Genomic DNA, 21,640 nt, shown 5'->3' on the forward strand with positions numbered 1-21,640 from the left:
TCCTCATTAAAAACGTGTATTTTGGCGCACTTCCCCTCCCTGTCCAAAAGAATCCGTTGTTTCGGAAGCGGCGAAACAGGTTTTTCCTTTATGTCAGCGGGAGGGCAATAGCAGGTAGCAAGCAAGACGTCCCAGAAAGTTGCACACTGTTCAACTCCTTGCAAGATGGAAAAACATGTTTTATGACCCTTTCAAGACTATGTGTACATGGTGAAATATGGTAGGGTTTCAAGATTTTTTTTATGACAGCTACAAGTTCTTCTAACGTGGCAACCCATCTTTATATAGCATCTATACTGAAAGGAACCAATTCAGCTTATACGAGAGCCAGGTGGCGCAGTGGTAGAGGTGCGTGGGGTTCCTGGTTCGATCCCCAGTCGAAATCGTATCCGTGGGTTTTCTCGGAGTGCTACCGTTTCCTCCCACTTTCTTTATTCAACCAATTTTTCCATCACCATTCACTTGCTTTAATAATAATCTCCCTTAGCGTAAAGGGCATAAACGTGAGATGTTACACTGAAATATTTCATTTCATTTTTACCAATTCAACTTACCTTCTAATTAGGTTACTCTTGGCTGTCCTGTATTCCTTTCCACACGGGAACTTTTTAACATCTTTATACATCCCCCACCAAACTTTAACCGTAAACAAAAGAAATACGCACTCTTGCATGGGATTGACGCATCTGTACGACTCATGTAACCCTCAAAATTGTAGCGAAGCCGTCCCGGGCCGAAGAAATAAAATGCAACACAAAAATATACAGTAGGACGTTGATAATCCGAACATCAAAAATCCGAAACGTCAAAAATCTGAACGCGGTCCCTAGACGCTTTTAACATTTTGCCTTGGCCCAAGCGATAAACAAACAATACGTCCGTCGGCGTTATGTGAAGTCAGTGTCTTTACAAAAGCCCATTCATATGTAATTGTTTGTCATACATATTTTTATTTTTAATTTTCTCTTAGGCCTATACAAGTTAAGTTTTAAATATGAGTTACAAAAACAGTGTAATTTAGTGTACAAGCAGGATCTTCAGAAACATTAAATGTAAGTAGCCTTACTTAAGTACGGTATTGTAATTACTGTATGTACTGTATAACCACTGTATCGATATAAGATCATACCGTATAGTATATTTAAGCCTAAATGTCATTTTCTTGATCATTTCCGAAAATCCGAACAATTTGAAAATCCGAACTACCTGTGGTCCCAATAAGTTCGGATTTTCGACTTCCTACTGTATAATTATTAGTGATTGTAGCTGGTATCCGCATAACTCGCACAATCGTGCGGGTACGTCGCGAAAGGGATATAGCCCGATGTTCACCGTTTAACTATTTGCGGTTCTTTTATATTTCTGTAATTTGCCTGTACAGGTATGAATTAATTTGCCCTAACCAGAAATACTTCTTCTTATTTAACACATTAAACCACTAGAAGTCCCTCGTGGTTATATGGCTCGAGTACTCACCTTTGACGTGGGAGACCTGAGTTCGACTTCCGGTGGGATGTCACGTGGTTTGGGTCCCACGTTAAGTTGTAGCTCCAAGTCTCATGCACCCTTGCTGCTGAAAGGAACGGAAATTTCACATCTAACCAAGCAATCCAATATAAAACTACAACATCGTTTCGTTAATAATGCATCTAGGTGTTTGTAAGCATGCTCATTTTTTAAAAAAATATTCTAACCTTAATTTTAAAGGATAATTTCTTTTAACTGTAATATATTTAGGCACATTTTAAACTGCTATTCAGGGGCATAAGTACAGAGTGGCTGGACTGACCTGATATATTTGTTTACTTATTTTTTTTAGGTATTTTAAAAAGAAAACAGTGTTAAACTAAAGCGTTACATTTAATGTAACACTTTAGTTTAACACATCAAGTCTATTGAAAAATCCGGACGGAGAATTAAAAGCCTGCTCCTGTAAATAATGCCAAATAAGGTCAACATATGTGACATATTTCTCCTAGATTTCATATTATTCATCCACTAGTTTGATTCTACCTAAAAGGTTGATGCATGCTATTATCTCTTATTAACTATGTGATATACTCACGAAATGTTCCTACATAACAGCCTGTCAGGACACAGTACCCAAATCATGTCATTTCTCTCAATTTTGGACGTAATTTATAGTTACCTTCTCTGACTTTCAACTGTTGAGTTTCGAAACACTAATTTTCTAGCCTTTGAGTGACATGAAGTCCGCTCTTCATTAATTTTGGACGTCCTCTTCATGTGGTCTATGTTTATTTTTGTTCTGTCGTAGCGCTAGCATGTTGGTAGGTTGGTAGGTGAGAGGAAAGGGGGATAGTTGCAGTGTATTCCTTTGCTTGGGAAACAATGCTATGGGAGAATCTAAAAGTATGACAATCAAACAGCGGAAAAACACGCAAACTCTCAATTTCAGTCCTTTTTTAAGCTTCTTTAATGCGTTTAGTCAATTAAACTTTAAACACACAGTTTTTCTACATAAACCAACGTAATTGGTTTCTTGTCAAGAAAACTGTTGTAATAAGTCAGGGATAACCATTGTTTATCTCCGTGTTCTGTCAAAAAGTAATTCTAACTCACTCGTCGTAATGTAAGGGAGATGAGTAAACAAAAGTAAGCATAAGGCCGTAGTGGCTCAGTGATAGAGAGTTCATCTGTGATGCATCGGATCCTTGATTCGCTCCTAGCCTGCGCAAATTAAGGCATGTTGCCACGCTATATGAATCTTGAAGCTGTCATAAAATAATCTTGAAACCCCACCATATTTCTCCATGTAATCATTGTCTTGAAAGGGTCATACAACATTTCTTTTTTCCATCTGGCAAGGAGTTGAACCATGTGCAACTTTCTGGGACGTCTTGCTTCCTGCTATCACCCTCCCTTTGACATAAAGGAAAAAACAGTTTCGTCGCTTCCGGAACAACGGATTCTTTTGGACAGGGAGAGGAAGTGCGCTAAAATACATGTTTTTAATGAGGAGGTTCACTGTTTGTCCACTAGAGTGCAGTGCTGCATGGATGGAGATACCTTTCTTGCTTTCAAGAAATTGTAATATGTAAACAGTAAATAGAAAGATCGGGTTGCCAGTTATTTTTATGACATCTACAAGATTAATTTAAAATGGAAACCTACCATTAGGCTTGCGGCGGATAAATATGTTTACGTAGGTTTTCTCGGTGTTCTTCCCTTTCCTCCCATTTTGATTATTCCACCATTTCGTTCAATATCAACATCATCATCATTATCATCACCAGTGGCGTATTTACGATTTTGTTTCGGGAGGGGCTTTGCTAACTTTCGGGGGGGGGGGTGTCTGGAAATGTGAAAATTCTGCAAGATATTTCATTTACTTTACTATACTAAGTAAGATTTCGGGGGGGGGCTTAAGCCCGGAAGCCACCCCCCTAAATACGCCACTGATCATCACCGTCTCCCTTAGTCACGGCTTTACTTTCTCCTGCTGACATTCAGAAAAGTATAAGGAAAGCTGGAATCTGAAAAACTGGAGTGGAAAGTTAGAATGCCAATTAGTACTGAGCAGGGTTATTAACGGTAGCATAACGGAGGTGATAAATGTAAATGAGTTTTAGTGGAATTCAGTTCCGGAACCGGAACCGATTTTCCACAGAAATCCATTCTAGGCGAGAAGCCTGAAAAATATTTTTTTAAAATTAAAAAAAAAGCAATTTCGGACGCGAATCCGAAATCAATTTTCCAAATATATCGGCTACGGAATATATCGGTTCAGGCTACGGAATTGATTCCGAGAAAATCATTTCTGACTCTGAAACTGGAACCAATATTGAAGAGAAACTGAAGTTTCAAGGAATAAATAAATAAACTGTAGATGGTTTCCTCGAGTTAGCGTTTTATAATTCCTCAACATTGTTTGCAGCTTGTAACGATCTTGAACTAACAATGTTTGCAAATTATTATGTAAACAGAGTGTTACCGTCCTCTTCTGGAAGCACGCCGAATTTCAGTTCTTGCAAGCCTATCAACAGAACGATATGTCGAAATGTAATGTGGTTCTTTTCCTGAAGAACACCCAATCAAAACGCTTATTTTAAGTTCTATGTCCAAACTGAAAACATTTTCGGATCAATTACCAATAACAAGCTTGATATTGAGGATAGCAGGAATATATATATATATATATATATATATATATATATATATATATATATATATATATACGAATTCATTATATAATTTACCATTCACGCTTCCATTACTTAAATATAAGACAATCTATGGGCTATGGTACCTGACTTTTAGAGCACTCACTTCCGATGTGTGGCGTTCCTGGTTCGATCCCAGCTGTCGTCAAATGATTTTGTTGTGAATAAATACTATGAGTGTGTGTTTTCCCGGGATTCTCCCACTTTCGAGATTCCACTATTGCCATCCATCTCATTATCACTGCTCTCTTTTAACCTAGGTGGATAATCATGAGAAGTTAAACTCAAAATCAAAAATCTATACTACTCATTTAATATATAAAATAATGTGTTTGTGTGTGTGTGTGTGTGTGTGTGTGTGTCAATCTGTCATCACATTTACACATACAAAAGAGTCACCTAGAGTCACCAAATCTTGTACACAGATTGATATTCACCAGATCTAATCCCGTACGAAGTCATATTTTTATTTTCAACTCAAGAGGATATTTGGAGTGACAAATTTTATATACGGGAAAACAACCTTTCTTAACAAAGCATTCTCTGGCAGCGCCTTGCATATCATGCAACCAACATTGTTCTATTGACATGCGGGTTGCTGCCATATCAGGATGGATTTCGGAGTCTTGTCCATCTATCTATACGAGTGGTTTTCAACCTAATTCCTATCACGACCCCCATTTTATCACATCCTCTTGCCAGCGATCTCCATATCATTTCTGGTTTATAATAAGCTTGTGTGGGATTTTTATTATACCTATTGCGGAGATCTTGCAATATCCATCTACTTCTATAATAGTAGAATCCATTTCTTGTATACAGTATAATGGATATAGTAACTTCCCTAAAAGCGAATAGATTAAAACCAAATTTGGTAAATTCACTCATATTACAAATATCGAATCCAATCCGTCATACTGTTTCAAAATGGAGTCCGTTTGAAAATTTTAAAACTTTGTAACTCCCTTAATTTTGGATCATATGATAATAAAAAAAATGTGATTTCTAATTTTGGTTTAAAAAAACTTGGACAGTTGTTACAAAAGTTATTAAGTATTTTAAATGATTTGATAATGTTTGTCACGGAGATTGAACCGGACACTAGTGAAATCACACCATGTTCAGGTTTCTCATTAGCTTTCTATTTTAATTGTACTTCAACAAGCAGGTTTTGTTTGCATTTGTATTTTTCTGTATTTCAATATGTAGTTGTCTGCAACGGCGCAGATTTCTCTGTAAATTTTGGGAAGGGGGCATTCAGATGAGGATTTAAGCATGTATGAGGATTTTAAGACAAATTGCATTCAAATTATGCCAAATATTGTAAATTTACAAATACAATGCGCGGACTCACATGAGCTTTGGGGGAGGGGGCTGGCCCCCTCAGTCCCCAGAATCGGCGCCCTTGGTTGTCAGTAATTTCATATCGTGCCTCTTTCATTTTAATTGATTTTTAAACAACTTTGCACCTGTTGAAAATGTTTAGTAGACCTACTGTTTCGTAACTTTAAAATAGAGAAGTTTGTTACTAATTTGAATAATGATTGTAGAATATTGCTTATATTTAGATGTGAATACTTTTATTTTTGCGTTAGAGAATTTTTAATAATATACATAATTTATGAGAATAACTGAGTAATTGAAATGGTTTTTAGTATTCTTGGTAGAAAAACAAATACTAATTTAAATGTATGTTAATTATTATTAATACAAGTTACACTAAATTGAAAGGAAAGTTATAAATTTAATAAATACAAAAAATATGAATTTAAAACAAATTAATCCTGTCTGGAGGAAAATCTCCATGCACAGAGCTTTTTGTGTGTTGCTTTTTAGCATAATTGATTCAAGGCTATTTACAGGATATTTTTGGTTTCTATAAGCTGTGGACCATCCTAACAAGGTCTTTAATTATAGTGTCAACTAACTTAATTATAACAACGCTATTAACAATGTTGCCCATTATTGATGCATTTATATACTTTTAGCTTAGGCTTTGCACCTGTATGAATTTCTTGTTCGTGTTTGTAATTTTTTGTCATTGTTACTTCTATTTTTCTGATTTCATTTCCTTAAAAGTAAACTTGTTTGTAAAAACTCAGCTTGTTTCTTTTATTTTTAATTACAAAAAAAAAAAATATATATATATATATACATTCATGTGTTTTTAAAAATTACAATACACTATTTTTTTGTTGTTCTTAACAGTATGTATAAAAATAAAAATATGCCTATCAGAACAAAATTCAAAATAATATTTAGAAATATTTTCCGGTATTAGGTTCTAATTATACAGTATTTATCTCTTCCGCTGATCTTCGAGACCCGCATGACACCTTCTCGCTACATCCCTAGGGGTTGCGACCCCCAGGTTGAGAAAATCTCATCTACACTAATAATAATGGTTCAAAAAAAAAGTATACAATATTTAATTGTGAATAACTAAAAATTTATTGACGGAAACGTTTTACTTTTGTTAGTGTTACAGTTTAATGTTCTATTATTACATTGCAATATGTGATGAAAAACTGGTATCAGTTTGTGTGTTCTAAGTATTAGCAACTATCGTCAATACACTGGCGAAACCACCTAATTTCTGCACGAACTACAAAATGGAACGTGCCACATTCGATATCTGTTCAGGAACGTTCTGTGGTTGCTCGTAAGCGTTCTCTTAAAAAAAAAAAAAAAAAAAACCGATCCTGGATCCACCACTATATATATGCCTTTAAAATGTCTGATTCTTACATCTTAATTTATTAGATCGGATGTTAGGCAAAATGCCTATTCTTAAGTATGAAAGATATGATAAAAATTAACGTTTTAAAGTGTGTATGGGGGATTATAGTTTCAATTTAAGCCAATTTTATTTGGCCTATTTCGCCCATTCCTACCTAAATAATTGCCTTTTCGCCTATGTTGCCTATTCTATGCATTTTCTTCAAAATAAGATTTTATTGGGGGAAAATATATAATTTGGTATTTCAAGAAAAGATTCTGCCTCTTCTGAGAAATATAAGTGTTATTTGTAGTGATAAGACGTCGTAAAACTTTGGACTGCTATCTGTACTGATAAAGTGCTGTAAACCTTTGGACTGCTGTGTGTAGTGATAAGTATATAAAATACGGACTGTTATGTGTAGTGATAAAGTGCTGTAGTGAAAGTAATTTACCAAATATACGTAGACTGCACGTCAAGCTTCGTTTTTACACAAATAGTAAAGTAAGATATTAACAAACAGGTTATTCTTTGAACATTATCTGTGACTTGAATTTATTTTTTAATTTTATTCAGTTTTTACCTTCATTATTTCGAGTTACATTTTAGTGCCTATTTTTTTTTTAATTTTAAGTATCTATTTGCCTGCCTATTTTCCAGGTTTTTAAACGGCTAAACATCCGGTCCCTACGAATGATGAATAAGGATAATTAATTGGATACATTAAAATGGGAACTGAATTGCTGGGAAAAATACAGAGGTGGAGTCCCAACAGAATGTTTGGACTGGCTTCCAGTTTAGTCGATTAGAAACTGTAAAAGGAGTGTTCGTAATTTCATGTTAATTCAGAGCCTTTATGGTTTATATTACCGTTCGAAAAAAGGAATGTTAAAAAAGGAGTCAGCGTACAACGATATCGTGTATCATTGCTTTGGTACATTGGATTAGTTCAATTTTTATATTTTGATTTTGGGATAACGGTGCATAAAAATACACAATCTGTCGTGTAGAAGAAGAAGAAGAAGAAGAAGAAGAAGAAGAAAAGAAATTATATGTTGTTGATTCTAAATTAGTGGGATAGCTAAACCTCCGAAGTCGGGAAAATATTTCACTTCCGGATACCAGTCTGTCCTTTTCAGCGCAGTAAGTATAGGTCATAAGAAATCGAAAAAGACCGGGACACAGGTTTTCCCTGGTCTAGGGAAGTCGTGGCTGCCGTTTTCCAAAATGGCAGCCCTGTACCACAAAGTGTAGGTGTAAGTCAGGTGCAAGTATCTCAAATTAGCAATATCGGTGTCTATTTCTTGGTTTTTGATGACGCTGTGTCGATTGGAATAGTTTCTTAACATGTAAAACACATAATGAATGACAAAGCCGCAATTTTTAAAGATGGCGGACCTATAATGTTATTTATGGAAGTAAATCAGGGAGTAAAAGTCCTACAAGTGTAAATTTGGTGTCCATTTATAGCCTAGGTTTTCGAGGTCGCTGAGTTGATTGGAACAGTTTTTGGAATGGTCAGATAAATTCCTTACAATCTGTCATTTATCAATATAGTCTCATTAGTAAAATTGATTCACATCTATTTTTGGTAATAAAATGTCAAGGAAATCAATATCGTGTGGCATGACCGTATTTCCCTGGCGTATCTTTATTATTTGTCAGGGGTCTGCACATTGCTCCCTCCCAAATATATACAATGGCAATGACATTTCTCAGTGTTAAAATTTCTGGAATCAAGTCATGGAGCTGGAAAGTTTGCTTCTATGCTTCATTTTTAGCATCCGAACATCTAATTACCACATGCTTTTGGAGACATTAGAACTTATATGCCCATGGATATTTGTCCTGGATACTGTTCATTATTCTCGGTGGTTGCCTGTATTTGTTCGCACTCTGAAGGAGTTACCAACCAGACATCCAGAGATTTACGCGGAATTCTGCAACGGCCATTTTACTAGTTCTAGAACTGGAGCATTGTTTTCATCTATCCCCGATGACCAATACCAGAAACAAAACAATAAATTTGTGAAAGGAAATGGAGGTGCCATAGGAATTCTGGATAACAAAGACGCTTTATTGAAGTGCATGTTGGCAGGTTCTGCACTTTCTGCAATGTTATCCATCTCCAAGGAGAGTATAGATCTATTTTTCCAAGCGCAATCAACATCATCGCGACCACTGGATCATCACGAAGATACTAATGTTCATAATCAAAAATTTCGGAAACACGTGAGAAATTTTATTGCTGCTCTAAATGAACATGGGAATCCATTTGAAGGCGATATGTTGGTATCAATTGACATTCGGCAGATAATGCCAAATGATGAAATGGGACAGAGAATTAAAGAATTTCATAAGAAGGTACTTCAGCAGTATGAGGAATACGTAGCAAATCGTCCCGATTATGTTAAACTCTCGATACACGATGTCATTCCGAAAAACAATACTTCAATATTCAATACACCCGTGAAGAAGAAATGTGTCACAAACGAGAAGATAGTGAATTTGCGAAGAGATTCAAATCTCTTTTGTAAATTGTTCATCACATCGCAATCACGTGAAAGTGATATTTACCAGTTCTTTGCTCACGAGAACCATGTCCCCCCCTCTCTCTCTGACAACGGAAGACTACGTCAATCTGCTAACAAACAAGACGTACTGGAGTGTATTAACATCGAAGAGAAGGAGAGATATAACGCACCTGACTTCAGTGCTACTGTTCTAGATGGTGCGACTATAGTGCACATTCTTAAGGTAGGTAAATCTAAGACGTTTCAAGACTACTTCCACCAAGTTTTTAAACCGTATATAAATTATGTGTTGAAGACCGTAACTCGAGTAGATGTCGTCTTTGATACGTACAAGTCCACTTCTCTTAAGAGCGATACCAAGCAAAGAAGAAAATGCAATAGAGGCGTTTACGTACGTGTTCGGCCATCTACTCAAGTTCCTAGAAATTTTAGTGAATTTCTGAAAGAAGGCAGTAACAAAGAACAGTTATTTACGCTTCTAGCGGAGCTGCTCATCTAAGAAATATATGATGGTAAAGAAGTTGTGTGTACTGTTGGCAAGAATGTTGTGATTTCATCCTTAGTGCTAGATGTGAGTGGTATTTCACCATCATGACATGAGGAAGCAGATGGACGACTTATGTTACACGTCAAACATGCAGCTGAGCATGGTCACAGAAACGTATGTATTCGAACAGTAGACGCAGATGTTGTAGTAATTGCGATCGGTGTGTTTAACAAGATACAGCACCTTGATGAACTATGGATTGATTATGGATGTGGAAAGTTCAGGCACTATATCGCAGTTCATGATATCTGCTCCCGCCTATGTTCCCAGATCCAGAAAATTCCCTCTGCATTTCATGCTTTTAGTGGGTGTGACACTGTGTCAGCATTCTGTGGAATAGGCAAACGAACGGCGTGGAAAGCATGGATGCAGTACAGAGAAATGGATTCAGCATTTCAACATATTTACAAAATGGGTTTTGGGGTAGAGGAAGAGGTGCTTGCTGCTATTGAGCGGTATGTCGTTCTCTTATATGATAGAACGTCTCACTTGAAAGATATGAACGAGTGTAGACGGATACTGTACACGAAGAAAAATCGCGCAATAGAAAACATACCATCTACGAAGAATGCACTTATTCAGCATATAAAGCGTGCTGCTTTGCAAGCAAAACTATGGCACAATTGTACAAATCATGAATATATGACACCAGATCCAGACAGCTATGGATGGAAACGAAGTGGAGATCAGTATACACCTATTTGGACAACAATTCCAGACATATCCAAAAGTTGTAAGCAACTCGTTGCATGTTCTTGCAAAAAGCGCTGCTCTACATGCAAGTGTGTGAAAAAAGGTTTACCATGCTCCCAACTGTGCACATGCGAAGGACACTGCTCTACAGCTGATTTTTGTAAAATTAAGTTCAAATTGTTCACAACTTTTTCCTTTATTAACTATTGTAAATGCACTTAATAAATGTAAATGTATTTGTTTCAGTATTAAACAACTTAAAAATATTCTAAAAACTGAGTCACCTCTGAAACCTATAAATAGACATGAATTTTACACATGTAGCGCTTTTCCTTCCTGATTTATGCTCAGCTTGAGCCTTATACGTCGGCCATTTTTGAAAATTGCGGCTTCCGGCAATCAAGCATATGTCTTACCATTCCAGAAACTGTTCCAATCAACTCAGCGACCTCGAAAACCTATAAATGGACACCAAATTTACACTTGTAGGACTTTTACTCTCTGATTTACTTCCATAAATAGCATTATAGGTCCGCCATCTTTAAAAATGGCGGCTATGTCATTCATTATGTCTTTTACATGTTAAGAAACTATTCCAATCGACTCAGCGTCATCAAAAACCAATAAATATACACCGATATTATTCATTTGAGATACTTGTACCTGACTTACACCTACACTTTGTGGTACAGGGCGGCCATTTTGGAAAACGGCAGCCACGACTTCCCTAGACCAGGGAAAACCTGTGTCCCGGTCTTTTTAGATTTTATATGACCTATGCTTACTGCGCTGAAAAGGACAGACTGGTATCCGGAAGTGAAATATTTTTTCGCTAAGCTATCCCACTAAATAGAAAGAAATAAGATGTAATCTCAATCGTTAAAGATATACTATGTTGGTTTTATAGAAGTAGTCTGCATATATAGTTGTCATAACAACTGAAAAAAAAAATACATAATTAATGGAGTCTTGATAATAAAAAGGTAATAGTGATACAAATTGTCTTGATTGAGTTAATGTGATTTGATCGTGTTGAAATATTTTAAGAATTACACGGACTGTGGGCTAAAATATAAAGTATAATAATAATAATAATAATAACAAAAACACGTATGTTACAAGCGAGTGAGAGACAGACGGGCCCAAATATTTCTAGTTTTTGAGTACAATTAACTGACTTCAAAAAGAAACAAAGATTTGTTAGATGACATTATCTTACATTGTCCAGCTGTCCACAATACAGGGTTTGTATGATAAGTAATGAGACCAGGTCTGGAAACATTGTTTTATTGATCTGATCTGTACAGGGACTTAAAAGCTTTCGAAGTACTCTCCTCTTGCGTCGATGCACTTCTGCAATCGATGTTTCCACGCTGCAAACGCCCCCTGGAAGTCAGCAGCCGGCATGTCCTTTAGAAATGTGGTCACGGCTGCTTGGATGGCTGTGACGTCTGCAAAACGGGTTCCTTTCAAGCGTGGCTTCAGCTTCGGGAAGAGGAAGAAGTCGGCCGGGCTCACATCTGGGCTGTAGGGTGGTTGTGGAAGGACTTCCACCCCAATCCGGGTCAAAAAGGAGGTCACTAAGAAGGCGGTGTGGGCAGGGGCATTGTCGTGATGCAACTTCCACCGGCTAGCGATCGCCGGTCTTTTCCGCTTGACGCTCCTGTGCAGTCTCTCAAGGACTTGTTTGTAGAAGGCGGCGTTGACGGCTTGTCCTTGGGGTACAAACTCCTTGTGGACCACCCCCACATTGTCAAAAAAAAACAATCAACATTGTTTTCACCTTTGACTTCGACATTCTGGCCTTCTTGGGGCGCGGGGACGCAGGAGTGTGCCACTCCGCGCTTTGACGTTTCGTTTCAGGGTCGTACTGGAACACCCACGACTCGTCACCTGTTATGACGTCATCTTCAAAGTTAGGGTCACTGTTCATGAGGTTCAACAGTTCCTGACAACAATCAACACGTCGTTGCTTTTGTTCGTCAGTCAACACTCGCGGCACCAGTTTCGCACAGATTTTTCTCATTCCCAATTGTTCCGTCACAATCTTGTGCACTGTTGTGTGGTTCATATCGAGTTCATCAGCAATCAATCTCAACGATAATCGACGGTCTGAGTTCAGGAGATCCCTCACTTTTGCCACAGTTTCGTCCGTAGTCACTGTTGTCGGGCGTCCAGCCCTCTCCAGATCCTCAACGCTTTCCCGGCCGTTCCGGAACGCACTGTGCCAACGAAACACCTGGGCTTTGGATAGGGCTTCCTCTTTGTAGGCCTCCGTGATGAGAGAAAGCGTCTGAGTAGCCGTTTTCCCCAGGCGAACGCAAAATTTGATCGCATAACGCTGTTCGATGGAACCCTCCATGTTTGTTGATTTTCCGCCGTGACAAGAATGTTCACAAGGGCTTTGTCCAAGGCTTGTCCGCGCTCCACTAAGGCTCGGAGCCAACTAACGCGCGGTGCGTTGCTTTGCTCGGACCCCCCCCTACATCCTCCATCACCGACAAACCCGCTCCAGCGACACGCGCGCCGCGGCGCGGCGAGTCTCATTACTTATCATACAGACCTTGTATATGCTTTAATTGATCTACCCTACCATTTAGATCATGCTGCTGTTATAATATATAACAATACGAAGACTAAAAATTGCAGGAAGATAATTTTTTTCCCCGCTATTATATATATATATTTCCAGTCTAATGAAGGTCGCATTTTGATCACACGCTCCGTGACTCAGGAAGACTGCTACACCGTAACATCTTTTAGGAATATCTGACGTAGCTCCTCTCTTTTCCCTGGTCTCAAATACCTGTTATCTCCTCTCTCTCTCTCTCTCTCTCTCTTTCTCTCTCTCTCTGTCCAACTCATTTTTCTCAGGCGTATTGCATCAACCGTTATTTCGAAGCAGATCCATTTTAGCAATGGCTTTGCAGATGAGAAAAATGGTCCATGATGCTAAACGCGACGAATTTATTTTTGCAGAGAAAAAAAGCTTAAACGGGAAAGATTTTTTTTTTAAAAAAAAGAATAAAAGTGCCAGACGAGTTGTTACGAAATAGCTATTGTATATACTTCATAGAAAAAAGAAAAAAAGAACAAACTGAGCACATTTAGAAAAAGAAAACAGAATTATTTGTAGCGGAAAAACGTACTCGATTTTTTCTTTTTTTCCGTTTTATATAGAACATTCTCACAGAAATTGAGAAGACCAGATCTAAACACCGTATCATAGAGTAAACTATTTGATAATCAATTGATTAATGTTCCATGTTAATCCTTTCAAAACTACATTCCATTTTTTTTTCTTTATTGAAAAAAAAAAGAACAATCACTTAAGTTGGTCGTCCATCAACTATATCTGAATTAGGCTTATCTCTGCTTCTTCTTCTTCTTCTTTGTATTTTCATCGTTAATGTTAGCAAAAAATGTAGGCACGCTCCAGTCTTGTTTTTTTTTTTTTTTTTTTTTTTTTTTTTAAAGAGGTGTATTCAATTGCTAAAACGGTGTGTACCGGATTATACTTATCACCAATATCTACCACAATATAAACTTTTTTTTTGTAAGTAACAGAGTTCATTGTTCTCGTTTTCTGAGTTTCAATAAATTAACTAAATAGTTCTATAGCATGAAAAGATTACATGTTCAACGTACAGTATTACAATCAAAATCCCATTACTAGACCTAATTTTGTTTTAACCATATATATATATATATATATATATATATATATATATATATATATATATATATATACATTCACAGAGTGTTAATGAACTATACCGACAAACTATAAGAGGTGATTCCTTACATCAAAATAAGAGAAAAAGTTCAAATGGACCTGTGGCGAAAAGTACGTAGTTTCAGAGCTAGGGCTGTCCAAAATCGCGAAAAAAGTCAAATTTCAAGAGGCCCTATTTTGAATTCGAGAGACTGTGGATGGTGGTCCTTATCAGTGTAAAGGAAGTCCACATACGCAATCCAAAAATGCATATTTCATTAATGTTCAATTGGTGTACAGATTATTTATTCCCTGCGGGGTAAAATTCCCAGACATGCCATCAACCGAATTTTGAGATATGCTCTGACTTTATGATTGGTCCAAAGTATGCAAATGATAAGCCTTCAAAGCAGTGAACACAAAATCATTTGGCACGGTAAGGATCGTCAGCAGCACGGTCTCTCGTACTCGGGAAAACTCATGCTGCAATGTTTTCTTTCACGCTTATAAGTGGAGAAAACGTGATTTATACCATGACGAAATATATCGCATCACATGTTATTGCGTACATAAAAAGACATTGAGCCGCCGGTTCTTAACACTTCCGACTCCCCTCCGAAGCATTGGATGTCCATTGCAGTCAAGGCTTACCTCCTGCCTACTTTGGATCCTCCTTGAAATCAAGATATATCTGAAAATTCTATTGAGAGCATATCTGAGAATTACAAACTGTAGGGAATACTCTGTACACTTATTGAAAATTGATGAAATACGCATTTTTGGATTGTGCGTGCGTGGCTTCCTTTACGCTGATAAGGAACACCATCCACAGTTTCTGCAATTGAAAATAGGTCCTGTTGAAATTGAGCTTTTTTCGCGATTTTGGACAGCCCTAGCTCTGAAACTATGCAATTTCTCTTATTTTGATGTGAGGAGTCACCTCTTACAGTTTGTCGGTATAGTTCATTAACACCCTGTATATATATATATATATATATATATATATATATATATATATATATATATATATATATATATATATATATATATATATATATAGTGGCAGATCCAGGATATGATAAAGGAAGGGGCTAAACCATACTTTGCCGCTTTAACCAGTGTAAAGCATGATTGAAGCCCATTTTATCCAGTGTATACCTGAGTGCCAAGAGGGGCTATAGCCCCTCCTTGGATCCGCGTCTGTATATATATCTGAATTGTTGTTACCCACAGATTCAACGCTGTGCAAACAAAGCTCCGTTATAGAATCATCATTTTTTGTACCAATTTTATCTAATTGTAAATTTAATTATACGAAGTTTCAACGTTAAAGAATCAAACTTTGCTGGTACATTCTATTTTTGCATCAATCTAATCTAATCAGAATTTTCATTACCCAGAAATTCAACATTGCACAAACAAAAGTCCAATAATTGATCCTATTCTGTACCAACCTAATTTAATAAGAACTTGAGAGCGAGGGTATACTAAGTGTGAGCAGGGCCGTGTCGTGGGGGGGGCGACGGCCCCGGGCGCCGAAGCAAGGGGGCGAAAAATCGGGAGAAAAATTACTTGGAATATATGTATGGGGGCGCCGTCCTATACTCTCGCCCCGGGCGCTGATTTTCCACGGCACGGTCCTGAGTGTGAGTGACGATGAGGATGATATATTTTGAGGGCGAGGGCAAGAGTAAATGAGCGCGAGAGCGACAATATATTTTGAGGGTGAGGACTACAATGAATTTTGAGGACCATTAGGAAAATGCCCACTCTGTCATATATTTTAGTATTAGGTGTATTCTTGTTGATATCTTAATGAAATAAAAAAAAAAGGTACTTATTTGTATGTTCTACGTTTAGGACACGCTTCCTATATACCTAAACGAAATGACTCACTTTAACAATTCATTAACATTTTTTTTTTTTTTTCTAAATGTTTTGCAGATTGTATGTGCAGTGACGTGTGCTGGTATTCAACTAGGATCACAGTGTAGAAACAACACAGACTGTTCGTCAGAAATCCGGTGGAGCAGATGTTACAAAGGAAATTGTGATTGTCAGCCATATTACGTTCGATTAAACGCTACCACATGTCTACATTGTAAGTTATTCAATAAGTTATTAACGTAGAAAAGCTTCAAAATTATCGCATGTTATTATTTTTAACTTATTCGTCTGATCCTCAACACTTGAAGACTCTACTTAAGATTGTTAAGTAAAAAATCTATATAATTTTAAGTACTCGTTAAGCTAAATTGATTCTTTATACTAAGACTTATAGACGTTGATTAAATGGTCAATTTACTTAAGAGCCTGACTTAGTAAAAATAATACAAAATTTACCATTTTTCTTTTGCTTGTTTATTCATAAGTGAAAGGAGATAATGACATCCATCTTACCGCAATCATAGATAATGTTATTCTACAACAGAAAATATGAACCTGAAGAATGTTCAGTGTTGCCATCCAGTGTTGCCAGAATAATTCGCCCCTAAAATCTACGTTAAGACGGCGACTAGAGGAATGAACTCAACTACATTTGCTTACGTATCACATTGTTTAGGTTTCCTGTGAACTACTTTTTAAATATCATTATTATTTAGTTTTAATAACTGTATGCTAAAATTATTTTGTTTATTACAAACTAAATGCAACTATTATTTTAAAAAAAAAGTAGTTCACAGGAAACCAAAACAACATGAGACGTAAGCAAATGCAGTTGAATTCATTTCTCTAGTCGCTGCCCTTTCTTCATTCCACCCTTTCATTTATTACTCATCCTCACCGTCTCCTTTAGCCTAACCGGCATAACCGTGAGACGTAAAACTAAAAAAATTCATTTCATTTTCTAGTCGCTGCCTTAACTTAGATTTTAGAGGCGTTGTTATTCTGGCAACACTGTAATTTCTATGGATAGCAACACTGAACATTCTTGAGGTTCATATTTTCTGTTGTAGAATAACATTATCTATGATTGTGGTAAGATGCATTTCATTATCTCCTTTCACTTATGAAAAACAAGCAAAAGAAAAATGGTAAATTTTGTGCAATTTTAGTAGACGTTGAAAGATGTTAATGGTACGTTAAAAAAAAATATATATATATATATATATATATATATATATATATATATAATCAGTGACCCGTGATGTGATTTCTACTGAGAATTCATGTAGTTCGGATCCCACCTCAAGGTCTAGTCTCGGTGCGGAACGATAAGCTAAACTCCAAATTCAACCAACGAACAATTGTTGACGAAACGGCAGTAAATAGATGTAGATGTGTGTGTTGTGTGTGTCTGTGTGCCACTGATAGAACGAGTCCTGAACTTTGTGACGTGAAAGACTCAGAGACAGTCAGATCCAATGACCCAGACAGACCCATGACCCCAAGCGACGCATGACCTAGTATGACCCGAACACAAAGATACATTGTCTTACACGTGGGGAGTATGTGTGAGGCTGCTAAAGCAATACTAACAAACAATGTTCTCTCCCCTTACAATGGCAGATGACTTCAGTTTATCCGAATATATGCGCGTGAGAATTATAGAAAAGAAAAGTTTATGTTTTTCTTGTGAGGCATGTTAAGTTTAATCAAAAGAGACTACAGAACTTGTAGCACATGGTTTTATTTGTAAAAAGTAACATACGTTCTTATTGAAAAACAATACCACGTGCATTTACTACAAACCACTACGAGATGGAGATGACAGACCATCATCGCCGCCATGATGGAGAAGAAAAACTAGCGCCAGCAGTATACTACAACAGCTATAAAATTCAGAGGATCAACGCAACGGGTATCAGTCAGTTCTTGGCTTGTCGAGTCCCCTCCCGTAGCTTGCAGTGAAGCTCTGGAAGAACATTAACCTAACTCAAATTTTCTAGCTTGCAATGGAGCTCTAAGGCGTCCTTTCCCATTTAGCTTGCAGCGGAACTCTGTTGGGAACTTAACTCCTTTCATAGTTTGTATCGGAGCTTCGAAAAAATCCTTACCACAAAACCACCCAGCCTGTAGTGGGACTTCGTGGTTCTCCTTTTCCTGCTTTGTTTGCAGTGGAATTCTGCGAGACTCTTGCAACGGAGCATTGAGAATCCTACCGCAACTAACAAAGCGGAGGTTTATGGGGTATCCTTCCCCTGGTCATCTGGTCTTGGGACATCTACTTATCCTATTCATTAGAGAACTTTTGTAGTATTTTGTATCATATTATGTTATAGCTGGAAATTTTGTAACAAAGTTGGTAGTGAGAGAAAATGATTCCCGTGTGCGATTGCTCTACCTTCTACCTGCTTTAGCAGAACTTCACAAAATGAAAGATACCATTGAGTCAAAATAATGTTTTATTGAAACCTTTTTGATAGCAAATGTTCAAATACACAATATCATTTTTCAGAATAAGAAGACAAATAATCATAAAATATTTCAAGACATGATATCATAATTAGAGACCAGATGTTTAGGGATTAAAAACCTGGAAAATAGGCAGGCAATTAGGCACTTAAAATTAAAAAAAAAATGGGCAGTAAAATAGGCACTAAAATGTAACTCGAATTAATGAAGATAAATACTCTATACAGTTAAAAAATGAATCCAAGTCACAGATAACGTTCAAAAGAATATAGAAACATACCTGCTCGTTAATATCTTCTTTCATTGCATATATAGAAACGAATCTTGACATGTATTCCATGTATATTTGGTAAATACATTTTATACAGCACTTTATCAGTACACAGACCAGTCCAAAATTTTACGGCTTCCTGTCACTACAAACAGCACTTATTTTTCTCGGAAGGGGCAGAATCCTTTCTTGAAATACTGATATTTTTCTCAATAAAGTTTTATTTTGAAGAAAATGTATAGAATAGGCGACATTAGGCACTAAAGCAATTATTTAGGCAGGAAAGGGCGGAATAGGCAGAATAGGCAAAATAAAATTAGCTTAAATTGAAACTATAACTTCGTATATAAACTTTAAAACGTTATTTTTGATTATATCTTTAATATTAAAAAATAGGCATTTTACCTAACATCCGATCTCTAATCATAATGAAAATGTCACACTGGGGATCAAACAAATCCAGCTCGAATACTGAACATCGTAAATCTACTAAATAACTCTGCAATAATACTACTGAGCTGTTTCCGAGTCACCACCTACGTGTGAGTCACTGAATCAGACCGTGTCTGAGAAATAAGACTCACACTCAAATGACCCGGTCAAAAGCCGTGACCCAATTGACCCATGACCCATTCCTCTACTGGTATGTGCCTCTTTGTTTTGTTTTGTTCACGTTGAATTACAAGAGGCTTATGGTGAAGGACAATTTCTTTTTCCAGCCTTAGAAAAAAGTAGATGTAAACAAACCCACCTGACTACCAGTGGGTCGATGACCAGTGATTGGTTGTTGGTCTTATTTCACTAGTATCCTACCGCAATATAATCCCTAGTAAAATAATTTCGAATAAAGATATCTGAATTTATCCTGCATTTTGTGATAAGAAACGCAATAAATATAATATTTAACAACAGATGTAGCTTTATTTCAACCTCACCTCTATTTGGACATATAGTATTTACTGCGCATGAGTATGCGTTCGCGCGCCTACCCCACTCATTTAAAATTATTGTAGAAGGCAAGGTTTCATGGCGACGGTGTGTGACAGTAATCCATTTTCGTCTCGTGTTATAAAACACAAAAAAAGGACAACAGCAACAAAGGCAATATGGTTTATATAATGATTTAAGAAAATACACATTTCCAACATAGCAGTAGTCAGTGCGTTAACTATTATTTACCAACCAGCTGTAGCCTTAAGCTTTGGAAATTATGCGTCGACAGTAAGCTAGCAGACGATCTTGCTGTTCACGTTTCTCGCTGCCGAAGCACGTGTGAGCCGCGGAGTAATACATTTAGCTTTGTTTACGTCTACTTTGTTCTAAGGCTGGAAAGACTTTACTTGGAATATCGAGGTCTAAAAAAGAGATCTGAGATGATGTGTCGATGCTCTTTAATCACATATAGAAAATACTTGCTTTTTCATAGCCAGTTTTCAAGTTTCTGTGATTAAAATCTTTTGAATGGTCCCACAAATGAGGAATGAACTAATTGAAGTTTACTATTAGTGTGAGGTGGTAAACTCAAAATCTTCACACCATTGACTCTTGGTAAGGCGATGACTTCCAAATTACGAGTAGGGCCTATGCGCGAAATTACCCTGAAGTAAAAGAACAAGCTTTTGTGAAGCTGAATTCATCCCAAGGGATGACACATGGCTATTGAACCAGGTGATGTGCTGTTTAGAAGCCCTTCCCTCATATTTTTTTCGAGCAAATAATGGCCACATGCACCTGTGCAAGTTACCATAGTTATAAGAGAATCTCTTTCCAGTGACGAAATTGAGGAAACTGATTTCTTTCCTTTCAAAGGCATAACTTTAGAACTTATGCCTTGAACCACAGTAATTCCTGTTTCGTCAACGTTATAGAATCGGGTAGGATCATATTTAATAGATTCAACTTTATTCTTGATCATTGCAAACAATGTACACATAGGCGGAACTCGAGGGGGGGGGGCAGGGAGGGCCAGGCTCCCCTAGAAGCAAAGCTGGCCCTCCCCAAAATTTTTCTACTGGACGAAAATAATAGACCTATTATTAATTTACCTCAATTTAACCATAACAATTTTAGTGATGCTTGCATTCGACATAAGTGTCTATACTCGTCGATTTCTTTTTTTAAAAAACATATGGTCTGGTACTGTCGATTTCACTTTCTACTGAGAAAGATGGTTTTAACTTTACTTCGTAGACCTATTAGGTAGGCAAGTTCTCTGATGTCTGCAAATCGGATCCAAAATACCTCTTGTCCATAACTTTGCAATATTTAATTAACTCTGCTTCATATTCCTCGCGTAAAATTGGTCGTCTACAGGCTTTCCTTATTTTCAGTAAAAATAATTTTCGAAAGTGGATTTCGGCAGTTTAAAAGCTTTTTTTTTTTTTTTTGCTTTAATAACTTTTTTTTTTTTTTTTTTTTTTGCTTTTCACTGCATTTTACTGCTTCGCTGCTTTTCACAATCATCATGGCATCGGTTTTCTCGAGATATCTGAAACATATTTGGTCTATTCGTGCGGTTTTACAAAAGATGGCGTAACTAGCTTATTGTCCCATAGTTTCGTTGATCCAAACATGCGTTGAAAACTACTGTCATTGAGCATCTTGTTTAGTATATGTCAGTT

At 36.9% G+C, this 21,640-nt stretch overlaps 1 protein-coding gene across 1 annotated transcript in view; it reads left to right on the forward strand.

The window, feature by feature from the left end:
- LOC145674857 (uncharacterized) overlaps positions 1-21,640 on the forward strand; it is a 210,995-nt gene that overhangs the window by 125,027 nt on the left and 64,328 nt on the right. The window contains exon 2 of the mRNA XM_081745092.1: positions 16,337-16,493. Coding sequence (XP_081601218.1) covers positions 16,337-16,493 — 157 coding nt within the window. The remainder of the gene's footprint in view (positions 1-16,336; positions 16,494-21,640) is intronic.

The sequence above is a fragment of the Thermobia domestica genome, chromosome 18, assembly GCF_964235325.1.
Source record: "Thermobia domestica chromosome 18, izTheDome1.hap1.1, whole genome shotgun sequence".
Lineage (NCBI taxonomy): Eukaryota > Metazoa > Arthropoda > Insecta > Zygentoma > Lepismatidae > Thermobia > Thermobia domestica.